The sequence below is a fragment of the Petaurus breviceps genome, unplaced genomic scaffold (assembly GCF_028583685.1).
Source record: "Petaurus breviceps papuanus isolate PSGF00001 unplaced genomic scaffold, PetGlider_PUasm1.0 91133, whole genome shotgun sequence".
Lineage (NCBI taxonomy): Eukaryota > Metazoa > Chordata > Mammalia > Diprotodontia > Petauridae > Petaurus > Petaurus breviceps.
Window position 1 is genome coordinate 881,582 of NW_027187419.1, and position 18,256 is coordinate 899,837.

The window sequence follows — 18,256 nt, forward strand, 5'->3', positions numbered from 1 at the left end:
CACGACTCCCCAGACTCCTCACCTCCCAGGAGGCCCCGTCACGACTCTCCAGACTCTTCACCTCCCAGGAGGACCCGTCACGACTCCCCAGACTCCTCACCTCCCAGGAGGCCCCGTCACGACTCCCCAGACTCCTCACCTCCCAGGAGGACCCGCCACGACTCCCCAGACTCCTCACCTCCCAGGAGGACCCGCCACGACTCCCCAGACTCCTCACCTCCCAGGAGGACCCGTCATGACTCTCCAGACTCCTCACCTCCCAGGAGGACCCGTCATGACTCCCCAGACTCCTCACCTCCCAGGAGGACCCGTCATGTCTCCCCAGACTCCTCACCTCCCAGGAGGACCCGTCATGACAGCCCAGACTCTTTGCCACCCAGGAGGGTCCATCCTGACCTCCCAGATTTAGCTCCTGAGGTTTGTCATTCACTGTCTAGTAAAGCCTCTGCCAAGTCCTCTCTTGGTCTGAAGGGGAAGAGTAGTAAACATGGGGATGGATCTTCTCAACATAAAAATCAATCACCTTCCTCTTCTGGGCCAGGGAAACAGCTGCATGACTCCAGAGGTGAGTGCCTCTTATTCTAAACTTTCTCCTGGACTTTTTTTTTGTTTGGTAACATTTATTAAGCTAACCCTTGGGCTAAGCAGTGAGGAAACAAAAACACAGACCTTGCCCTCAAGGAGCTCACATTTTAATGGGGAGACAAAGGGGAGGTGCTAGTAGGGGGTGGGCTGCTGGGAAGGACCTTTTATAGCAGGTGGTTTTTAAGCTGAGTCTTGAAGGAAACCAGAAGGTAGAAATGAGGAGAGAGTATATTCCGCATGGGGGGAGGTGAGCCGGTATGGAGTCAGGAGATGGAGGGTTGTGTTGGAAAGTAGCAAGAAGGCCTAGGTTGTTTGGTAGTAGAATACATTGAGGGGAGTAAAGTGCAGGAAGACTGGAAAGGTAAGAAGGGGAGTCCAATGTCAGTCAGCAGCACACTTGAGGGCTGCTGCTGTGAGTAATTTTAAGGGTCTAATAGCAAGGCATAATGAACACTCTATTCAAAACTAAATCATTTTCTTTTTTTTGTTTGTTTGTTTATTTTGCTTTTTGGAGAAGGGAAGGTAGGACAGTTGGGGTTAAGTGACTTGTCCAAGGTCACATGGCTAGTTTTGTGTTAAGTGTCTGAGGCCGCATTTGAACTCAGGTCCTCCTGACTCCAGGACCTGTGCTCTATTCACTGCACCACCTAGCCACCCCAAAACGAAATCATTTTCAAGAAACCAAAGCATTCATAATTCATAACAACATAACTTATTACCAGGGTGACTACATGTCCTTAAGCAAAATATCATTCAGTATATAACATAATACTCAGTATGTAACATGGCACACAGCACATATTATTGCATTCAGTATATAACATACATTCTTTGGGGGTCAAATCTTTGAGAAGTGAGCAGCCAGCTTCTTTTTACTCAGTTACTGTCCAAAATGCTGCTTGTACAATTGGGGTCTCAGGCCAGGGTCTTCCCTAGCACAGCACATTCCCAGGGGTAGCAGAAAATACAACACGTTCCACCCCTAGGTTACGGTAGGTTACAGGCTCCTCAATCAAAATAGAGTATCCAAATCCTAAAAGTTTTTCTTGTGTCCTTTCTACACTGCCATTGCAGGCTCCCACTCTCAGGTACACACGTGCTCTAATGAGCCAAAGAGTCCAAATCCTAACACTGTAACAGCCCTGGCATCCAAGTCTTGAGGGGTGGCTGGGCAACAAAGCCAACAGGGTGGATCACCAGGGGGACTACTGCACTTACCCCCATCCCACCATAAACAACTCCGCCCCACGGGTGCCAAATCATCCCTGGGAGGATGTCACTGCTTTACCTTGCTGCAAAGCCTCCATCTCAACTTGGGACTGAGTTCCGAGCTCCCCACCTGCAGGTCTCTGGGATGTCTGCTTCCAGCTCTTGCCTGGGTTCACACGCTTGCAGCTCTCTGTTCTTGCTTCATGTCTCAGCTCATGCAGAGGGGACTGCTCCTCTCCAAGCTCTCCGTGCTCCTGCCTGAGTCCAGGCATAGCATGCTCCAGAGGCTCCTGCCCCAAGCTTCTTTCTCTGGGAAAACAAAGCTTAACAGAACAACAAAAATATTTATACACATTACCAGCATAACCATTTCAGTTCACTGTCATAGCTGGAAGGCTCCTTGATAAGTTACTTAAAAGGGGCCTAAGCCTGCTTGATGCTTCTGCTGCTAATTCAGTGCTCTATGCTCATTTTCTTTTCTCTTCTTCTTCTTCATGCTCCTTTTTCTTCATCTTCATTTTTTTCTCTGCACTTGCCATCTCAGTGCTCTCTCTATATATAGTTTAACTCAGCACCTGATTGGCGACAGCTATGAATTACCAGAATTCAAAGGAAATTAATCCTTCACATATTTAGAATTTAGCATAAGCCTGGGAAACTGATCTCCAAAAGAAAGGCAACAAAAATCCCACCTTGCTTGCACTTACAGGGAGTCATATTGTGAAAGGCTTTACAAGACACATAGGGTATTTGATATTTGATTTTGGAAATAATAGGGTACTGCTGTAGTTTATTGAGTAGATGGGGTGTGTGTGACATGGTCAGATCTGTGTTTTAGGAAGATGACTCTGGTAACTGAGTGAAAGTTTGACTGTAATGGAGAGAGATTTGAGGTGGTGAGACTAACCAGAAGGCTGCTGCAGTACTTCAGGTGGGAGGTGATGAGGATCTATGCCAGGGTGGTACCAGTGTCAGAGGAGAGAAGAAGACATATGCATGCAATGTCATGGAGATAGAAATGACAAGACTTAACTAAAGATTGGAAACATGGAGTTAGTATGAGTGAGTAGCAGAAGATGACACTGAGGTTATCTGTTTGGTAATCTGGGTACCAAATGGAAGGATGGTGGTGGCCTGGACAGTAGTAGGGAAATGGTGTGTGTTGGGGGGTAGCAAAGATAATGAGTTCTGTTTTGGACACATTGAGTTTGAGATGTCTCTGGGACACCCAGTTTGAGATATCCAGTAGGAAGTTGATGATGTGAGACTGGAGGTCAGAAGACCTTCAAGAAAGGTGTCAATCTCCTAGAAAGATGAGTATTTCAGGATTCAGATGTCCCCTCTCTCCCTGAAGTGTGACTCCCCTAGATCACTAACCTACCTACTTAAAAAAGATCTAGCCCAGGAGAGAAAGCCCTTGGAGGGGTAGTAACTGGTTTAATACTAGTTTAGAACCTCTTTGAGGATGTTAAGGCAACTTTGTTGCCTTAAGAGTTCATAATCTTTAGTAGTGAGATTTGAATACCTGGGAGCTAAAGAATATTAGTTCCCAGAATCAAAACCCTGGGAAATGTATTGTGCATTCAGTCTTCTTCAGAGTGACATTTGTGGCAAAGGAGTGAGTTTTAATCCTGTGCAGTGAAACTGCTAGCTCTTTCCTATGTGCTGATTTCAACCTCTGACTTAAAAGTGCTTTGGACTTTTGGTTCCTTAGTCCTGGGAACCTCATAGCCATTTTCTAGGAATCTATAACATTCATAATACCCTAGGGAAACAGGTTACAGTTGTTCTCTCCCTTCTCCTGATGGGAAAAACTCTGACCTGACTAGGGGGCCTTGACATCTAACGCAGCTGTCATAGATTTAGAAGCATGTATCACAGTCACGACTCCCATCTTCCAGTGTCTTGGGAACACTCATCTCTCTTTTATCCCGTCATGTTTTGTGTGGATTGGGCTTTCACATCAGTTACAGTTCCTCTATAGAAAACAGAATGTCATCGATTCAGACATTCCTAGAGAAGGAATTTTAACTGATCTGAAAGCACAATTCAGATGAAGAAAAATTTATTTCTGAATCATTCTGAAGTGATAAAAGTGTTTCTTCCTTAATTTCTAGATGCTTCTCCTAGCCATAGGAAATTTCAGACAAACCCTTCAACCAAGAAACACCAGAGGCATGATAAAGGTTATTCTGTTCCTGGGAAGAGCAACCAGCAGACCTCTGATTCAGATCTCTCCCCACCAAGAAGGAAGCAGAAAACCAGGTCTTCTGATTCAGATCTTTCTCCACCTCGAAGGAGTCAGCCTCCTGGAGCAAAGGTGGGTGTTCCAGGAGTTCAGTCACCCCCTTCTCCTCATCTAGGCCACTTAGATGTCAACTAAAAAAATGTAGCCAATAGAGTAAGCCCTTGAAGGTGTAGTAACGTAAAACTAGATTGTTAACTCCTTGAGGACAAGACCCTTTTAGTTATCCCCATGCCTCCATCAGCCCCCAGCACTATGTATTTCACATTGTAGATGTGTTCAGTAAATGTTTGTTTATTTGCTATCTTAATGAATGAAGAATTCTTAGATAGGAAGACTCTTTAGAGGTTATTCTAGTAAGTCTTACCTAATGGCAAGGTTCATTGTAACCTAGCCCAGAAAGATGAGCTCGTGTATATACAATTTTCCCAAGTATTTTCTGCATTTATACCTTCTTAGATCTGTCATCCTAATTTTAGGAGCCCAAAAAGCTACTTTTTTTCCCCTCATGATCATACTATTGTAGTTAGTTTTTGACTTACAGAATTTAGTTACTAGAGCCTGAAGACTCGTGCTTAACATATGAAGGAGCTTTGGAAAATCTAGCTTCTGTTAATTCCTTGAGCTCAGGGGCTCCTCAGCTCAGACAGAGTCTTGGTGTGCTAAAGAGCCACACAGAGCATTAGTATTTATGATAAAGTAGGATTAGAGTAAAGGAGTTTTATTCCAAAGAATTCAGTGACATTCAACAAGCATTTATTAAATGCCTACTATGTGCCAAGCATATATGTGCCTGCTTATTTGCCAGGTGCTGGGGTAAGAAAAACAAAAATTGAAATTATTCCTGCTTTCAGGAACTGGGCTGACAGGAGACAAACTAGGAGGAACTGGGGAGGAACAACATGTATACAGTTCAATTTCCTTCTACTTAGGGACATTAAAATCCGTGTAGATGCTCCCTCAGGCTCCCTACACACTCCTGTTTCCTCAACTTCCTTAGGTTCCATGACTTATTTCATCACTCCACCTGAGGCAGTACCCACAAGTGTTCCACTTCCCTAATTAGAAACAATGGCAGTCTCCTGTCTGACCATAACCTTCAATTATTTCACCTTTTCACATGCAACCCTCTTCCTACACCTATTCTTCACCTTTATTGAGACCCTCATTCCATCAGTACTGTCTTAGACCAATTCTTTGTTCTGACTTCATTTTCCTACCTCTCCAGTCTCAACCCAGTAGTTAGTCCTTTAAACTCGAACCTGTCTTCTGCTCCTGTGTCTCTTGCCCCCTTGTCCTCTGGGTACACTTCTCTTGCCAGACCTCAGTGCTGGATTACTACCACTGTCCACTTCCTCTGTTCCTCCTTGTGAGCTGTTTCATGAAGCTAGTGGAAGTCTTACACTCACAATGACTGCATACATTTTAAATTCAAGTTATCCAACATCAACTGGGCCCTCACTGCAGTAAGGAAGTCCTAGTATTCCTTCCTAACAGATTGCCTAGCTCAGTCCCTACAAAAACGATTCCAGACCTTCTATTCCCTTCTTTTTTTCCCCACATCTTTTATTTACTTTTATTTTTTAGTTTTCAACATTAATTTCCACAAAATTTTGCATTACAAATTTTCTCCATTGTCTCTCCCCTACCCCCCACCCCCAGATGGCAAGCAATGCTGAATACCCCTTCCCCCAATCTTCCCTTTCTTGTATCCCCCCATACCCTTCCCCTTACTTTATTGTAGGGTAGGATGTATTTCTATACCCCATTGCCTGTATATCTTATTTCCCAGTTGCATATAAAAATTTTTTAACATTTGTTTTTAAAACTTTGAGTTCCAGATTCTCTCCCTTCTTCCCTCCTCGCCCACCCCCACTGGGAAGCTTCTGTTCCCTTCGTTAGCTTGCTAGACCTCATATCTCCTTTGAGGACCTTGCCTTTTACTTTACTGAAAAAATTGAGATCATTTGATATGAGTTCCCTCTTCTCCCATTTTTTCATCTCAAAACTCTAATATCATCTGCCATTTTTGTCTAATCTCTGACAAAGAGCTAGACCTTCTTCTGGCCAGAGCAAGTGTACATGCTCATTTGTTTCCTTCTCCCATCTTCTTCAACAGATTGCACCCTCAGTCATCTCCTTTCTCTCTTGAATCTTCACCTTTCTTTATCAGCTGATTTCTTCCCTACTGCCTTCAAACTTGCCCATTTGCCTCTATCCTTAAACCTTCATTAGACCCAGCCATCTCCTCAAGCTGTCATCTTATGTCTTTCCTCCCTTTCTCAACCAAACTCTTTGAAAAAGCTGTCTATCCCCAACTATCTGCATATGTCCGCTCACTCACTTCCCAACCCTTTGCAGTCTGACTTCTGACCCAATCATTCAACTGAAAGTGCTCTTTCTTAAGTTACCAATGATTTCTTAATGACCATATCTGATAGTTTTTTTCTCAGTCCTCATCCTTCATGATCTCTCTGCTGTGTTTGATTTAGTTAACCACTTTTTCCTCCTGTATATTCTCTTCTTTCTAATTCTTCATGACACTACTCTCTCCTAGTTTGTCTCCTGTCAGCCCATTCCTTTTTAGTATCTTTTGTTATCTTGTCATCTATATCACTCCCCCTGTCTTTGAGTGTTCCTCAAGGTTCTTTTCTTTCTTAGGCCTTCTTTTCATTCTGCATTCCCTTGGTAACTTGATCAGTTCCCCTGGGTTTAACTGTCATCTCTATGAAGCTGACTCCTAGATACCTGTATATATCCAGCCCCAATCTCTTCCTTGAATTTCGATCCCATATAACCAAACACTTACTGGATATTTCAAACTCTATATCCTGGAGACATCATAAATTCAACATGTCTAAAATAAAATTCATCAACTTTCCCTTTACACTCTTACCTCTTCCAAATTTTCCCATTCTGCCAGTGACACCACCATCCTTCCAGTCTCTAAAGTTCTTCAGTAGCTCAGCTTCTCACTCTGCTTCCCTCACATATCCAGTTAGTGGCTAAATCTTGTTGTTTCAGCCTTCACATATATCACATCCATCCTCTTCTCTTTACTCACACAACTACCATCTTAGTTTAGGTTCTCATCACCTCTCCCTAGATTACCAAAGTAGCCTTCTAACTGATTTTGCTACCTCAAGTCTTTCCCCATTCTACTCCTAGTGTTGCCAAAGTCATGTTTCTTAAGTAAAGATCTGACCACTCAACTCCCCTAGTCATGAGGCAGCTAGATGGGGCAGTGAATAGAGGGCTGGCTTCTGGAGTCACGAAGACCTAAATTCAAATCTAGCTTCAGACATTTACTAATTGTGTGATTCTGGGCAAGTCATTTAACTCTGCCTTAGTTTGCTCAGCTGTAAAATGGAGATAATGTTGTCAGGTTCAAATGAAATAATATTTATAAAATGCTTAGCACAATGTCTGGCACAGGTTAGGTACTTAAATGCTTGATTCCTTAATCAACTCCAGTGGCTTCCTCTTGCCTCTAAGATAAAATATAAAATTCCTTTTTTTCGTTGGTCTTTTTTTTGGGGAGGGGGAGTCCAGGCAGGGAAATTGGGGTTAAGTGACTTGCCCAAGGTCACACAGCTAGTAAGTGTGTCAAGTGCCTGAGGCTGTATTTGAACTTAGGTCGTCCTGGCTCTAGGGCTGGTGGTCTATTCACTGCACCATCTAGTGGCCCCTAAAATTCTGTCTTAAAGCCCTTCACAATGTGATCCCAGCCCATGTTTCTAACCTCATTGTACAGTGCTCCTCCTTCCATACTCTGTGTTCCAGACAAACTGTTCTTCTCTTTGTTGGTCACCAGTGAAATTACAGCTCACTACTCCATGCCTTTGCACTGTCTGTCCTGAATTCCTGGACTGCCCTCTTTCCTTGCCCCTGCCTCTGCATATCCCTGTCTTCCTTTAAGATGCAACTGAAGCACCATCTTCTGTGTGAAGTCTTTGATGATTCCCCTAGCTGCTAGTGTCCTCCTTCCCAAATTATCTTGCTTTCAACTACTTTTATATAGTTGTGTTTATTAACTTTTTTTGGGGGGGAGGGTGGAAGGGGAAAAGCAAGGCAGTTGGGGTTAAGCGACTTGCCCAAGGTCACATACCTATAAGTGTGTCAGATGTCTAAGAACGGATTTGAACTTAGGTCCTCCCGATTTCAGGGCCGGTGCCCTATTCACTGCGCTACCTAGCTTCCCCATGTATTTATTAATTTTATATTTAACCTGTTTATATGTACTTGTTGCTTCTGGTAGAATGTAAATTCATTGCAAGTAGGTGTGGTTTCATTCTTTGCAGTCATAACTCCAGCTCCTAGCACAGTAGCTAGCATGTAATAGGGGCTTAATAAATGCTTGTTCCTTGATTGATGAGTAAATGCAAAGTATATATAAAGTAATTTTGGGGTGGAGAGAGTTGGGTGAGTGCTAATTAGAATTTATTACACTTCATTTAAAAAGAGTAAAATCTGGCAGATTTTAACATAACCCAGGAGTGTATGGTATTTCTTTCTGGAGAATTTTATTATCTTTTAGGAGCAGACTTTATTTTGATAAATTTTTAGGGTTGTTTTTTTTTTTTCTGCTTTTAACAAATACATAGCAGAATTAAAAGAAGATAGTCCACAAGGCTGAAGGTCTCTATTATGTATAGCTTGCTTTTCTTTTTTAAGTATATAAGATCAATTTGGAGCTTTTGGAGCTCTCCTCTGGCCCTGTACTTTAGATGGCTACATAGATCAAGGAACTCAAACCACCTATTTGAATGAATGAAGTAAAGCATTTCTTTTGATTGAATCACTGAAATTTCATTTCTGTACCATGTTAATTCTTGAAGGAGTAAGTATTGCATAAATTTAGTATGCTAATAAAGGGTATCAGCAGTAACCTTACATTTGATTTTTGAGTCAATTTACCATCTTGAAACAATGGCTGATAAAAGTTTTTAAATGACCACATCATTTGTGATTGTATTGTCTACAGTTCACAGAACCATGAATATTGCAGTTTATTGTTGTAAGTGGAATATTGTAGTAGTGTAAACTCTCTTAGTTCATGGTATAGATTTTTGACTAGCTTCATAAAAGTGAACTTAAGTACCTTTTCCAGATAATAAGTTTAGTCCATGGTAAATGAGAACTGCTGCTGTTTAGTATTTCTTTTAGTAAACTAGTAGCTTAGTTTAAGATTCTATCTCCTCATAAAACTGGCAAAATCATTACTTCTCCATAAAAGCTTTCCTTTTTGGGGGCGGCTAGGTGGCGCAGTGAATAGAGCACCAGCCCTGGAGTCAGGAGGACCTGAGTTCAAATGCGGCCTCAGACACTTAACACAAAAACTAGCCGTGAGGGGCAGCCAGGTAGCACAGCAAGTAAGAGCACTGGTTTCAGTGTCGGGATGACCTGGAGATCGAATCCGGGCTCAGACACTTAGTATCCACCCAGAAACACCTGGCTGTGTAACCTTGAGCAAGTTACTTAACCCCAATTGCTTAGGGGCGGCCTGGTGGCTCAGTGAGTAAGAGCACCGGCTCCAGTGTCAGGATGACCTGGAGATCGAATCCGGGCTCAGATACTTAGCACCACACCCAGAAATGACTGGCGGTGTAACCTTGAGCAAGTTACTTAACCCCAATTGCTTTTTAAAACAAACAAACAAAAAAATTAGCCATGTGACCTTGGGCAAGTCACTTAACCCCAATTGCCCTCCCCCCTCCCCCAAAAGCAAAAGCTTTACTTTTGGGTTTTGTCTTCATCCTCTTTTCTTACTTTGTTTATAAAATGAAAGCTAACACATTCCTTTCCAAGAGCATTTCTTCCCTAGTCATTGTGGATAATCTAGTTAAACTACAACTATTAGTGTTTGAGTCCCTCTGGTATGTACCTGTTGGGGAGGTATGCTGTCTCATTCATTTGTGGTACCCCCTTTCAATTGCACAGGCCACGCAGATGTTTTCTGGGGCCAAAACTGGGTTGGTGTCTGATGTAAGGAGAGAGCAGCAGGAGCTCAGGAGGCAGGACCAAGAAACCAAACATTTGGAAGGTAAAAACTTGGAGACCAGTAGGCTAATCCAAGCTCGTGGAGCTTCTCAGTCATCTTTTGGTCTGTTAACTGATGTAGGATTTAAGCTCTGGCTTTTATTACATTATTTGAACCATTCATTGGGTCCAAGTGATTCTTTTCCTTCTTTTCCATGATATAATTTCCTAGGTCTGTAGCTGACAACGATCTGTAGCTTGGGTGGTAGTCTGTGGTCCAACTACAAAGTTATTTCCTCTCTAGCTTCAGGGCCCTGAGCTTTTACTTTTCCCTTTTAAACTTAGGACACTTTTTCTCTCTTCACATTTCTGCAAGAAGTTTTGATTTTGATACTTGTTTAGAGTGAAAATGAAAAAAAAACCCTGCAATTGTTCTTTGCATCTTTTTTAGCTGAATTCCAAAATGCTGAAACCATTTTTCGAGATAAGTCTGGACGCAAGAGGGACCTGAAGCTGGAACGATTAGAGCAACGGCGAAAAGAAGAGGAGGAGTCAGAGAAAAATGAGCAGTACGCTCAATGGGGAAAAGGGTAAGAGAAATACTGAAAGTATTTAAGCTTTGGGTTATGCTCTAGAGATTGGGCAGAGCCAATTTTACTACTCTACTGGCAGGTGGATTAGTAGTTGCTACGTCTCCTATCTTCAAGGATGTTGGGAACAAGACAGCATTTTGAATTTCATTGGTTGTTAGAGGACATGTGCCAAGTAGAGTAGAGTATTTCCATCTTCATTTAGGATCAGGAATGGTAGACAGTCTATGAAAGATTCTTGCTTTTCTTTATTCAGCCTTGCCCAGAGTCGGCAACAGCAACAGAATGTGGAGGACGCAATAAAGGAGATGCAGAAGCCACTGGCTCGCTACATCAATGATGAGGACCTGGATCAGATGCTCAGAGAGCAGGAGAGAGAGGGTGACCCCATGGCTAACTTCATTAAGAAGAATAAGGCCAAGGAGAACAAAGACAAGAAAGGTGAGGCTTCCTAAGACTTGGAGGGGAGAGAACAGAGAACAGATTATGTGATAAGAATCATTTCAGATTGGTGGGAGACAAGACTATCAGTGGTATGTCCTCATTCTTAAAGGTCATCTGTAAACCTAGCTATTCACTGGTTACTGGTGATAGTTTTGCATACATAGAGGTAATATGACTTAAAGTTATCTCCTTTGATATGTTTGGTCTCTAGCCCAGAAGGTCACATCATATAGGTTCCATTAGACACAGATTCCTGCACAGAAATGTTTTCTTTATAGGAAAGGCTGCATGGTATCATGAAAGGGGCCCTGAGATTTTGGAGTCCAACTTGAGTTTGAAGTCTAACCCTAGAACTCAGTAGCCGTGTAACCTGGGCATGTCCTTGCTGAGCTTCAGTATTGTGAAACTTGCCCTGCCTACCTATCTCACAGAGCTGAGGAAAAGGAATTTATTATTTTTTTTTTTTTGCTTTTTGGAAGGGGGGAAGGCAGGGCAGTTGGGGTTAAGTGACTTTCCCAAGGTCACACGTCTAGTAAGTGTTAAGTGTCTGAGGCCAGATTTGAACTCGGGTCCTCCTGACTCCAGGGCTGGTGCTGTATTCACTGCACCACCTAGCTGCCCCGTCAAATGACTTGTTAAACCTTAAAGTATTTTATAAAAGAGATAATGTTTTTCTTCACTATTGGTAACAGCTCTGGGGGTTGGAATGAAATTGTGACTGAATCCTCTCTTGTTTTTTTCTTTAGAAAAGCCTCGTTACAATGGCCCTGCACCTCCTCTCAACAGATTCAATATCTGGCCTGGGTATCGCTGGGATGGTGTGGATAGGTAAACCTATGTGTTGATTATTCAATGTCCGCTAGGTTTTCTGTGCTTTTCCTGCTACTCAGTTTAAGTTAGCTTTAGCTTAAATGGCTTTGTCTTTTTTTGAGAGACTCTGTAGCATAGTGGATGGAGTTACCCTTGAAGCCTGAAAAACTTGGGTTAGATACATACTAGCTGTGTGACCCTGAACAAGTCACTTATATGAACCTTTCAGGACTTTAGGCAACTCTCAAGACTATAAGTTGTAGAGAAGATGCCAACCTGCATTGGTAGAGGAAGTTTCCTTATCTGGAAGTTTTCTACATCAGTGAAATAGGTCCTGTCCCAATTTGTCACCTTTTAGTACACACTCATACTCTGTTCCAGCTACACATTTATATCCCAAGTGCATAGCATATAGTTCTTTTTTTTTTTCACATTAAACATTAGTCAAGTTGTAAAGAGGGATTATAACCAATGGAATGAACAATGAGAAAAAAGAAATAAAACAAAACAAAAAGAGAAAGAGCAAGTGGTTTGCTTTAATCTGCATTCAGACTCTGTAGTCCTTTCTCTGGATGTGGATATCTCTTTCCATCATGAGTCTTTTGGAGTTGTCTTATAACCTTGCATTGCTGAGAGGAGCACCATCTATCAAAGTTAGTCGTCACACATACCATGTGTCTAATTGTGTACAAAGTTCTCCTTTTCTCACTCAACATCAGTTTGTATAAGTCTCTCCAGGTAAATATGAAGTCCTTCTGCTCCTCATTTCTTATAGCACAGTAGTGTTCCATACATTCATATACCATAACTTTTGAGTCATTCCCCAATTGATGGTCATCCCCTTGATTTCTAATTCTTTGCCATTAGCACATAGTTCTTAAAAATATCTCTGTCTCTTTCTCTATCCCTCCTCCTTTCTTTCCTTTTTCTTTCTTTTCCCTCTCTCCCTCCCTCCCTCTCTTCCTTCTTTCCTTCCTTTCTTCCATCCTTCTTTCCTCCCTTCCTCCCTTGCTTCCTCTCTTCCAACAATACCTGCTTTCTACCTCCAGCTTTCAAAATTATCACCCCCTACTCTTGGAATACATCCTTCTTTCATCTTCTAAACACTCTTGTTTTGTGGTGAATCATGAAGAAAACTACAAATCTCCTGCTTTCTGTATCTGATGGTCATCTGTAATGCTTTCTGGTCACTTTTCCTGCTACTAGCCAAAGATTTGGGAAGAGTCTCTTTTTTAGTTATGGCTGCCTTGGTCTTTGTGACATTTTGCTTAACCATCAGTTTAAAGGTTAAGCAGTGACTTTACTACAGATATGAGAGGAGTAATTTTAGAGCATAAAACATACAGAGACAGACAAATGACAGATACACAGCACAGTCTCAGAGTTTGTTCTCCCCCTGCCTTTAGTCAGCCTTAGCTCTTCTTGCTCCTAGGACAATGACAGTTATTTTTCTTTGCTCCACTAGACACTAAGGAAGAAAGACCCTTTCTGGGTGATTCTTTGGGCATATTCCTTAAGTTGTTTAGGCCCCCTCACAATCTGAGTTAGTTGTTCTTTCCCCTTTAACTTTCAAGCACAGAAATCTCCCTGAATTAGCTCTCCATTAGTGGCCAGCTTATCTTGACATTTATAGTAGATTCCTTTCTGTTCCTAGTTCTCACTTGTTCCTAGATCTCTCATACTTACTTTTCTCTGGTTATTCATGCTGCTTCTTATCTGTCATTTATTTTGTTTCCTGTCAGTTTCAGACCCATCACAATTAGACATTACAAAGGCCCTTTGTTACCATAGGTTCTACATGTGACATAGGAAAAGAGGGTGCACTGAATATAATGATGATTGGAATGGAGAGATGGAGTTGTTATAAGCTCACCCTCCTATAGCTTTCTTTTATCAGCTTTTATTCATTTTAATCACTTCAGCTTTTCTACATGACATGTCTTTATAGGTTTTTTGTACAGCAATCGTATCATGTATTTTTTAAAATACGTGCTTATGTGTTACATGTGTCTGTTCTATATTTTCCCTTTAAATTATAAACTCCTTTAAGGGTCAGGATCTATCTTTTCCTTTCTGTGGGTTTCCCCCTAGAATGACCTGTACAGGTCCCTGCACCTAATATATACTGTTGATTACTGTGATATCTCTTCTACTTTCAGGTCCAATGGCTTTGAGGAGAAGCGTTTTGCTCGACTTGCCGGCAAGAAAGCTGTTGATGAACTTGCCTATAAATGGAGCGTTGAGGATATGTAGTTCTTGTAACTAAATAATGGCTGTAGGTTCTGATGGTGGGCAAAAGACAGATAAGACAGCCAGGCAGGGCCAGGGCTAACAGTTTATACAGACCAACCATTCATGGTTGTTACTAGTGACCCAGGGAGAGAGCTTAGGCTTTGATATCTGGTTGGGGAGGGCACCATGACCCAGGGAAATGTCCATTTTCTTCAACCATTCACACAACTGCTTCTGCTGTCTTTTAAGTGACACATGCACCACTGAGGGTCATACAAGTGCCCCAGAGTTCATACTTAATTGTTTTTTTTCCTAACAAATATACATCTATTTTTGTAACCATTTTCTTTCTGTGTTCTATTTTCTTAAGGATTCTAAAACAATTGGTTCTCCCTTCTAGTGGGCTGTGTGTTTGTGTTTCATGTATCTAGAAAATAGGTGTCAGGGGCTTTCTCAGGGTTAAGTGAGGGTTAGAAGTGGATCAAGAAGCAGAGATCAGCTTGGATGGTTTTGGTGCATTGCTCACTTCTCATATTTCTGGAGAGAGACCGTCTGGCCATTGCTCAGCCATTTGAATCAGTTCCTGCATTTGTGAGAAAAAGGGACTTTTATTCTTTACTTGAAACATGTTAGATGGAATCACTGCCAAACTAGGGCTCATTCTCCCCATTCTCTTCTTAACTCTGGTCAAGCATTGTCAAAGAGAAGCCTAGGCTCAGAGCTCATAGGAAAGAAGCGGGGGAGAATGGTTGATTCTTGTTTGGAGAACATCTGGGAAAAGGGTCTGAATTATTGAGAGCATAATGTTTTTCAAACCTTAGAATTTTTTTCTCTAGGGTGTTTATGAAAATACACAGATAACACTTTTGAGAAATTTTTGGTCATTTTGTAAGCCATTCTGTGTGCTAGTCCCTTTTCTTGGGTAACAGGTAGCAGTAAGTTTAGTCACTGCCATAGTCCCCCCTTTCCTCCTCACAGCTGGGTGTTTGATCAGGGATCTCTGGTTTCAGATTTACTTTTTTTTTTTTAGGACCTTCCACTATATACCTTGCCAGGAAATACCTAATGACTGCTTCACTGGCATATGTCAAAACATACCACTAATTGGCATGAAAAGGGGAGATATCATTTGTTTTTGCAGAGACTGGCCTGGAGGGGAAACACATACACTGCTCTGTTACTGTTGATTTATGTGCTTAGTCCATATTATTTTAAATTTATGAGCTTTTCTGTTTCTGTGCCCATAAGTATTTAGGGATACCACAGACTTGGGGGAATGATATTTCTAGGTTTGACCTGCTAACAACTGGCTGTGTGGTTTTATTACTTGGAACTGGAATGCACTGTTATTTTACTTTACAGGACTGGGGGAGGCCTGATCTGAGGTCTTTCAAAATGGCAGGAATGAGTATCCTCTGGAGATGTTCTTCTTCCTCTACCCCCAATTTAAATAGTTCCTATTAGATACTCATAACATTATATAATGACCTAGACTTTGGTGGTAGGATCCCTGAGACAACTTAGATCTAAGGAGAGATGCAGAATATTCCATTCTTGTGTTGTATCCTTCATGGGAAGGATAGATCATTTTATCAGTCAGATCAAGAGTGACAGTAGCTACAGAAACCTTTTCTATTAAAGGAAAAAATTTTAATCAGTTTTAGAACATCTTTCCCTATTCTCAGTAACTCTTTGATAAAACTACTTAAGACCAGTTAAACAGTAGGAAGGAACATGCTCTGGACAGAATATAATTGGGAACTTATTGTGTCCCTGGTCAATGTGACTCCAGGTAAGCTGGTTTGGGGCTTATTCCCTTTTCCCAGAAGAAGGTTGTATTCAGAGCTCTAGGGTGGCTAAAATCCTTATTTTCTGAGTATAAAACTGACAGAAGACTGCCTCCTGAGCCATAGATAGTTTGCTCAGGTGAGTTGAGTTGTAGTCTCTCTGTTTGTTTCTGTGTCCTGGTTTTGGATCAGATGAGAGTGTGGTGGACAGCTGGGCAACTGAAGTGGTCTGCAAGAATAGTCCAAAAAAACCATTAAGTCTGGGTTTGGGAGTTGACCCACATCTCTCCTGGGAATACTGACTTTCTCTGTGACATACCAACTCCTTTGGTGTATATAGGATTGACTTCTTAAGCCCTTGCTTTTTACCTGTATGCCTCCCTGTACACAGTGGAGAAGTTATGGTTTCCCTCAATCCTGATGCCGGTGCTTTTGGATTTGAATAACTTCACCTTTTTGGCAATTGTAGGCATGAAAGTGCTTTTGGTGGTGGTTTGGCTTTCAAATGGCAGCTAGGAATCCAAGTTATTGGGAAGAGAAAAAAGAGGATATTCAGCTGGAGTAGTTGAAATGAGAGGTGAAATCTTACTTCTCCATCAGCCAGCAAGGACCATCACCTACTCAGAGGTTGTGAGAAATTATTCTACTGCAAGGGAAGGAGAACAGTGGTGAAAATATGCTATCTAGCCCCTTTTCCCCCTTTTGCCATCTCCCCATCATCATTAGGGCCTATCATCTTGGATTTTTTTCCCCCAACAGAAAAGAAAAATTAAATGTGGAAAGGTTAAGTAATGTCCCTAAGGTAATATAGCACATCAGGGGTAGAGACTAGTCTCCTGTATCCCAGACCAGGTATCAGAGTGTGAACTGAGGAAGGAATCCAAGGGGCCAATCCTTTCTCTCCTGCCTGCCCACTTACGATAGGCTTAAGGTAGGTCCCATCATGGACATCTCCATGACGGATCCGGGGTTGGGCTCCCCAGTTCTGGAAGAATTGCTTGTTGGTGGTAATATCTTGAAACTTCGCTTCAGGAACTCTGAATATGCTGGTGGGCTGCTTTCCTGTGGCTACTTTTATTGTTTTGAAGGGTGGTGGGAAAGAGACCTAGAAAAAGAGCAGAGGGGAAGGAAAGGTAACACTTGACTTATAGGAAATCAGCATCTGGATTCCCAGAAATTAGCGGGTTGAGGTAAACTTGGGCAACAGATTTTTGTACTCCACTGGTGTTATAAGATCCTGTGCTGGTGGCCACTTTGCATAGGGTGTAACCTGATTACCTTGGTCACTGTGGAGTCATCAAGCTTGGCATCGCTGTTCCTGACCATATTGGTAAGCTCATCCTGTAGGCACACAGGTTTTGGCTGCTGATAGTTGCTTGGATCCCAGCCATTGTAGGCTTCCTTATGTACAGTACGAAAGTCTCTGCTATGCATGGAAAAAAAATGCAAATACAGGTAGAGTGAGCAGTACTGGGGAACCATCCCAGGTGTATCAAATCTGGGGTGTATAAAATCTGAGGCCATGTCATTTCCTTTGTCTATGATTTGCTGGGGCTTTTACAGTTCTTATGAGATATTTCAGGTTCATTTTTCTCTTACCGTATTTGCTCATCACAAATTCACCAAAGAAGGAACAATGCTAAGGAAAGGGGGAGGAGGGGAGGATCTCTAGAAACCCCAGCTAGGCAGCTAGGAATCCCTTGCTATAGCTCAGGAAATAGTTGGACATGGTGGTGGGAGTGGCAGGTTTTTCTTCCCATCAGGTATGAAGAGTCATTTCAGGGTGGAGACCATTCCCTTACCTATATACTTAAAGTGTTGCAATCCCTGGGTACTCTGGGAGGAATAGAGAACTGACTTGGGGTTCATATGGGCCTCTGATTTTTCATCCATGGGTAAGAGGCACATCAAGAACTATCCTAAGCTCCAGTGGGCGTCAGTTGCCAAGGGGAGTAGAGGTGGGGCAAAATTTGGGGCAAGAATGATATGTCCTCCTAGAGATGGGAAACTGGGAAGAGGCAGGGCAGCTTTTTGATTGTTTGGGGAAAGCCAACCATTTCCTGCCTTTTGGCACAAGTTTTTGAAATGGATTTCTTTCATGTAAGTATTTGGAGTTTTGTCCTTAATTTGAAGAGCATCTAGAGTGTTTCTTTTAACATGTTTGAGGTGAGAGGCCTCAAAAAAAAAAGTGGAATTATAAGGGAACTTAAGATGCTAAAAAGGCCATTAACCCACTCTACCCTTGGCTCTCTATTTTTGAGACTGATGAATGTTTTTTTGGCTAACTTCCCTGTGAAGAGCAGAAGAGCAGTGCTCTTTCTTTTCCCAATCCTAAAGCTACCCTTGAGTTCACAAGTTGACTACCTGAGATGCTG

General features: G+C 42.1%; 1 protein-coding gene across 1 annotated transcript in view; it reads left to right on the forward strand.

Moving 5' to 3' along the window:
* BUD13 (BUD13 homolog) overlaps positions 1 to 14,433 on the forward strand; it is a 19,767-nt gene extending 5,334 nt beyond the window's left edge. Inside the window, 8 exon segments of the mRNA XM_069080857.1 lie at position 1; positions 4 to 565; positions 3,912 to 4,114; positions 9,980 to 10,082; positions 10,470 to 10,608; positions 10,865 to 11,049; positions 11,799 to 11,880; positions 14,022 to 14,433. The exon segment at position 1 is cut by the window's left edge and continues 127 nt beyond it. Of these exon segments, the coding sequence (XP_068936958.1) occupies position 1; positions 4 to 565; positions 3,912 to 4,114; positions 9,980 to 10,082; positions 10,470 to 10,608; positions 10,865 to 11,049; positions 11,799 to 11,880; positions 14,022 to 14,115 (1,369 nt within the window). The 3' untranslated portion in view covers positions 14,116 to 14,433.
* Positions 14,434 to 18,256: the final 3,823 nt, after the last annotated feature.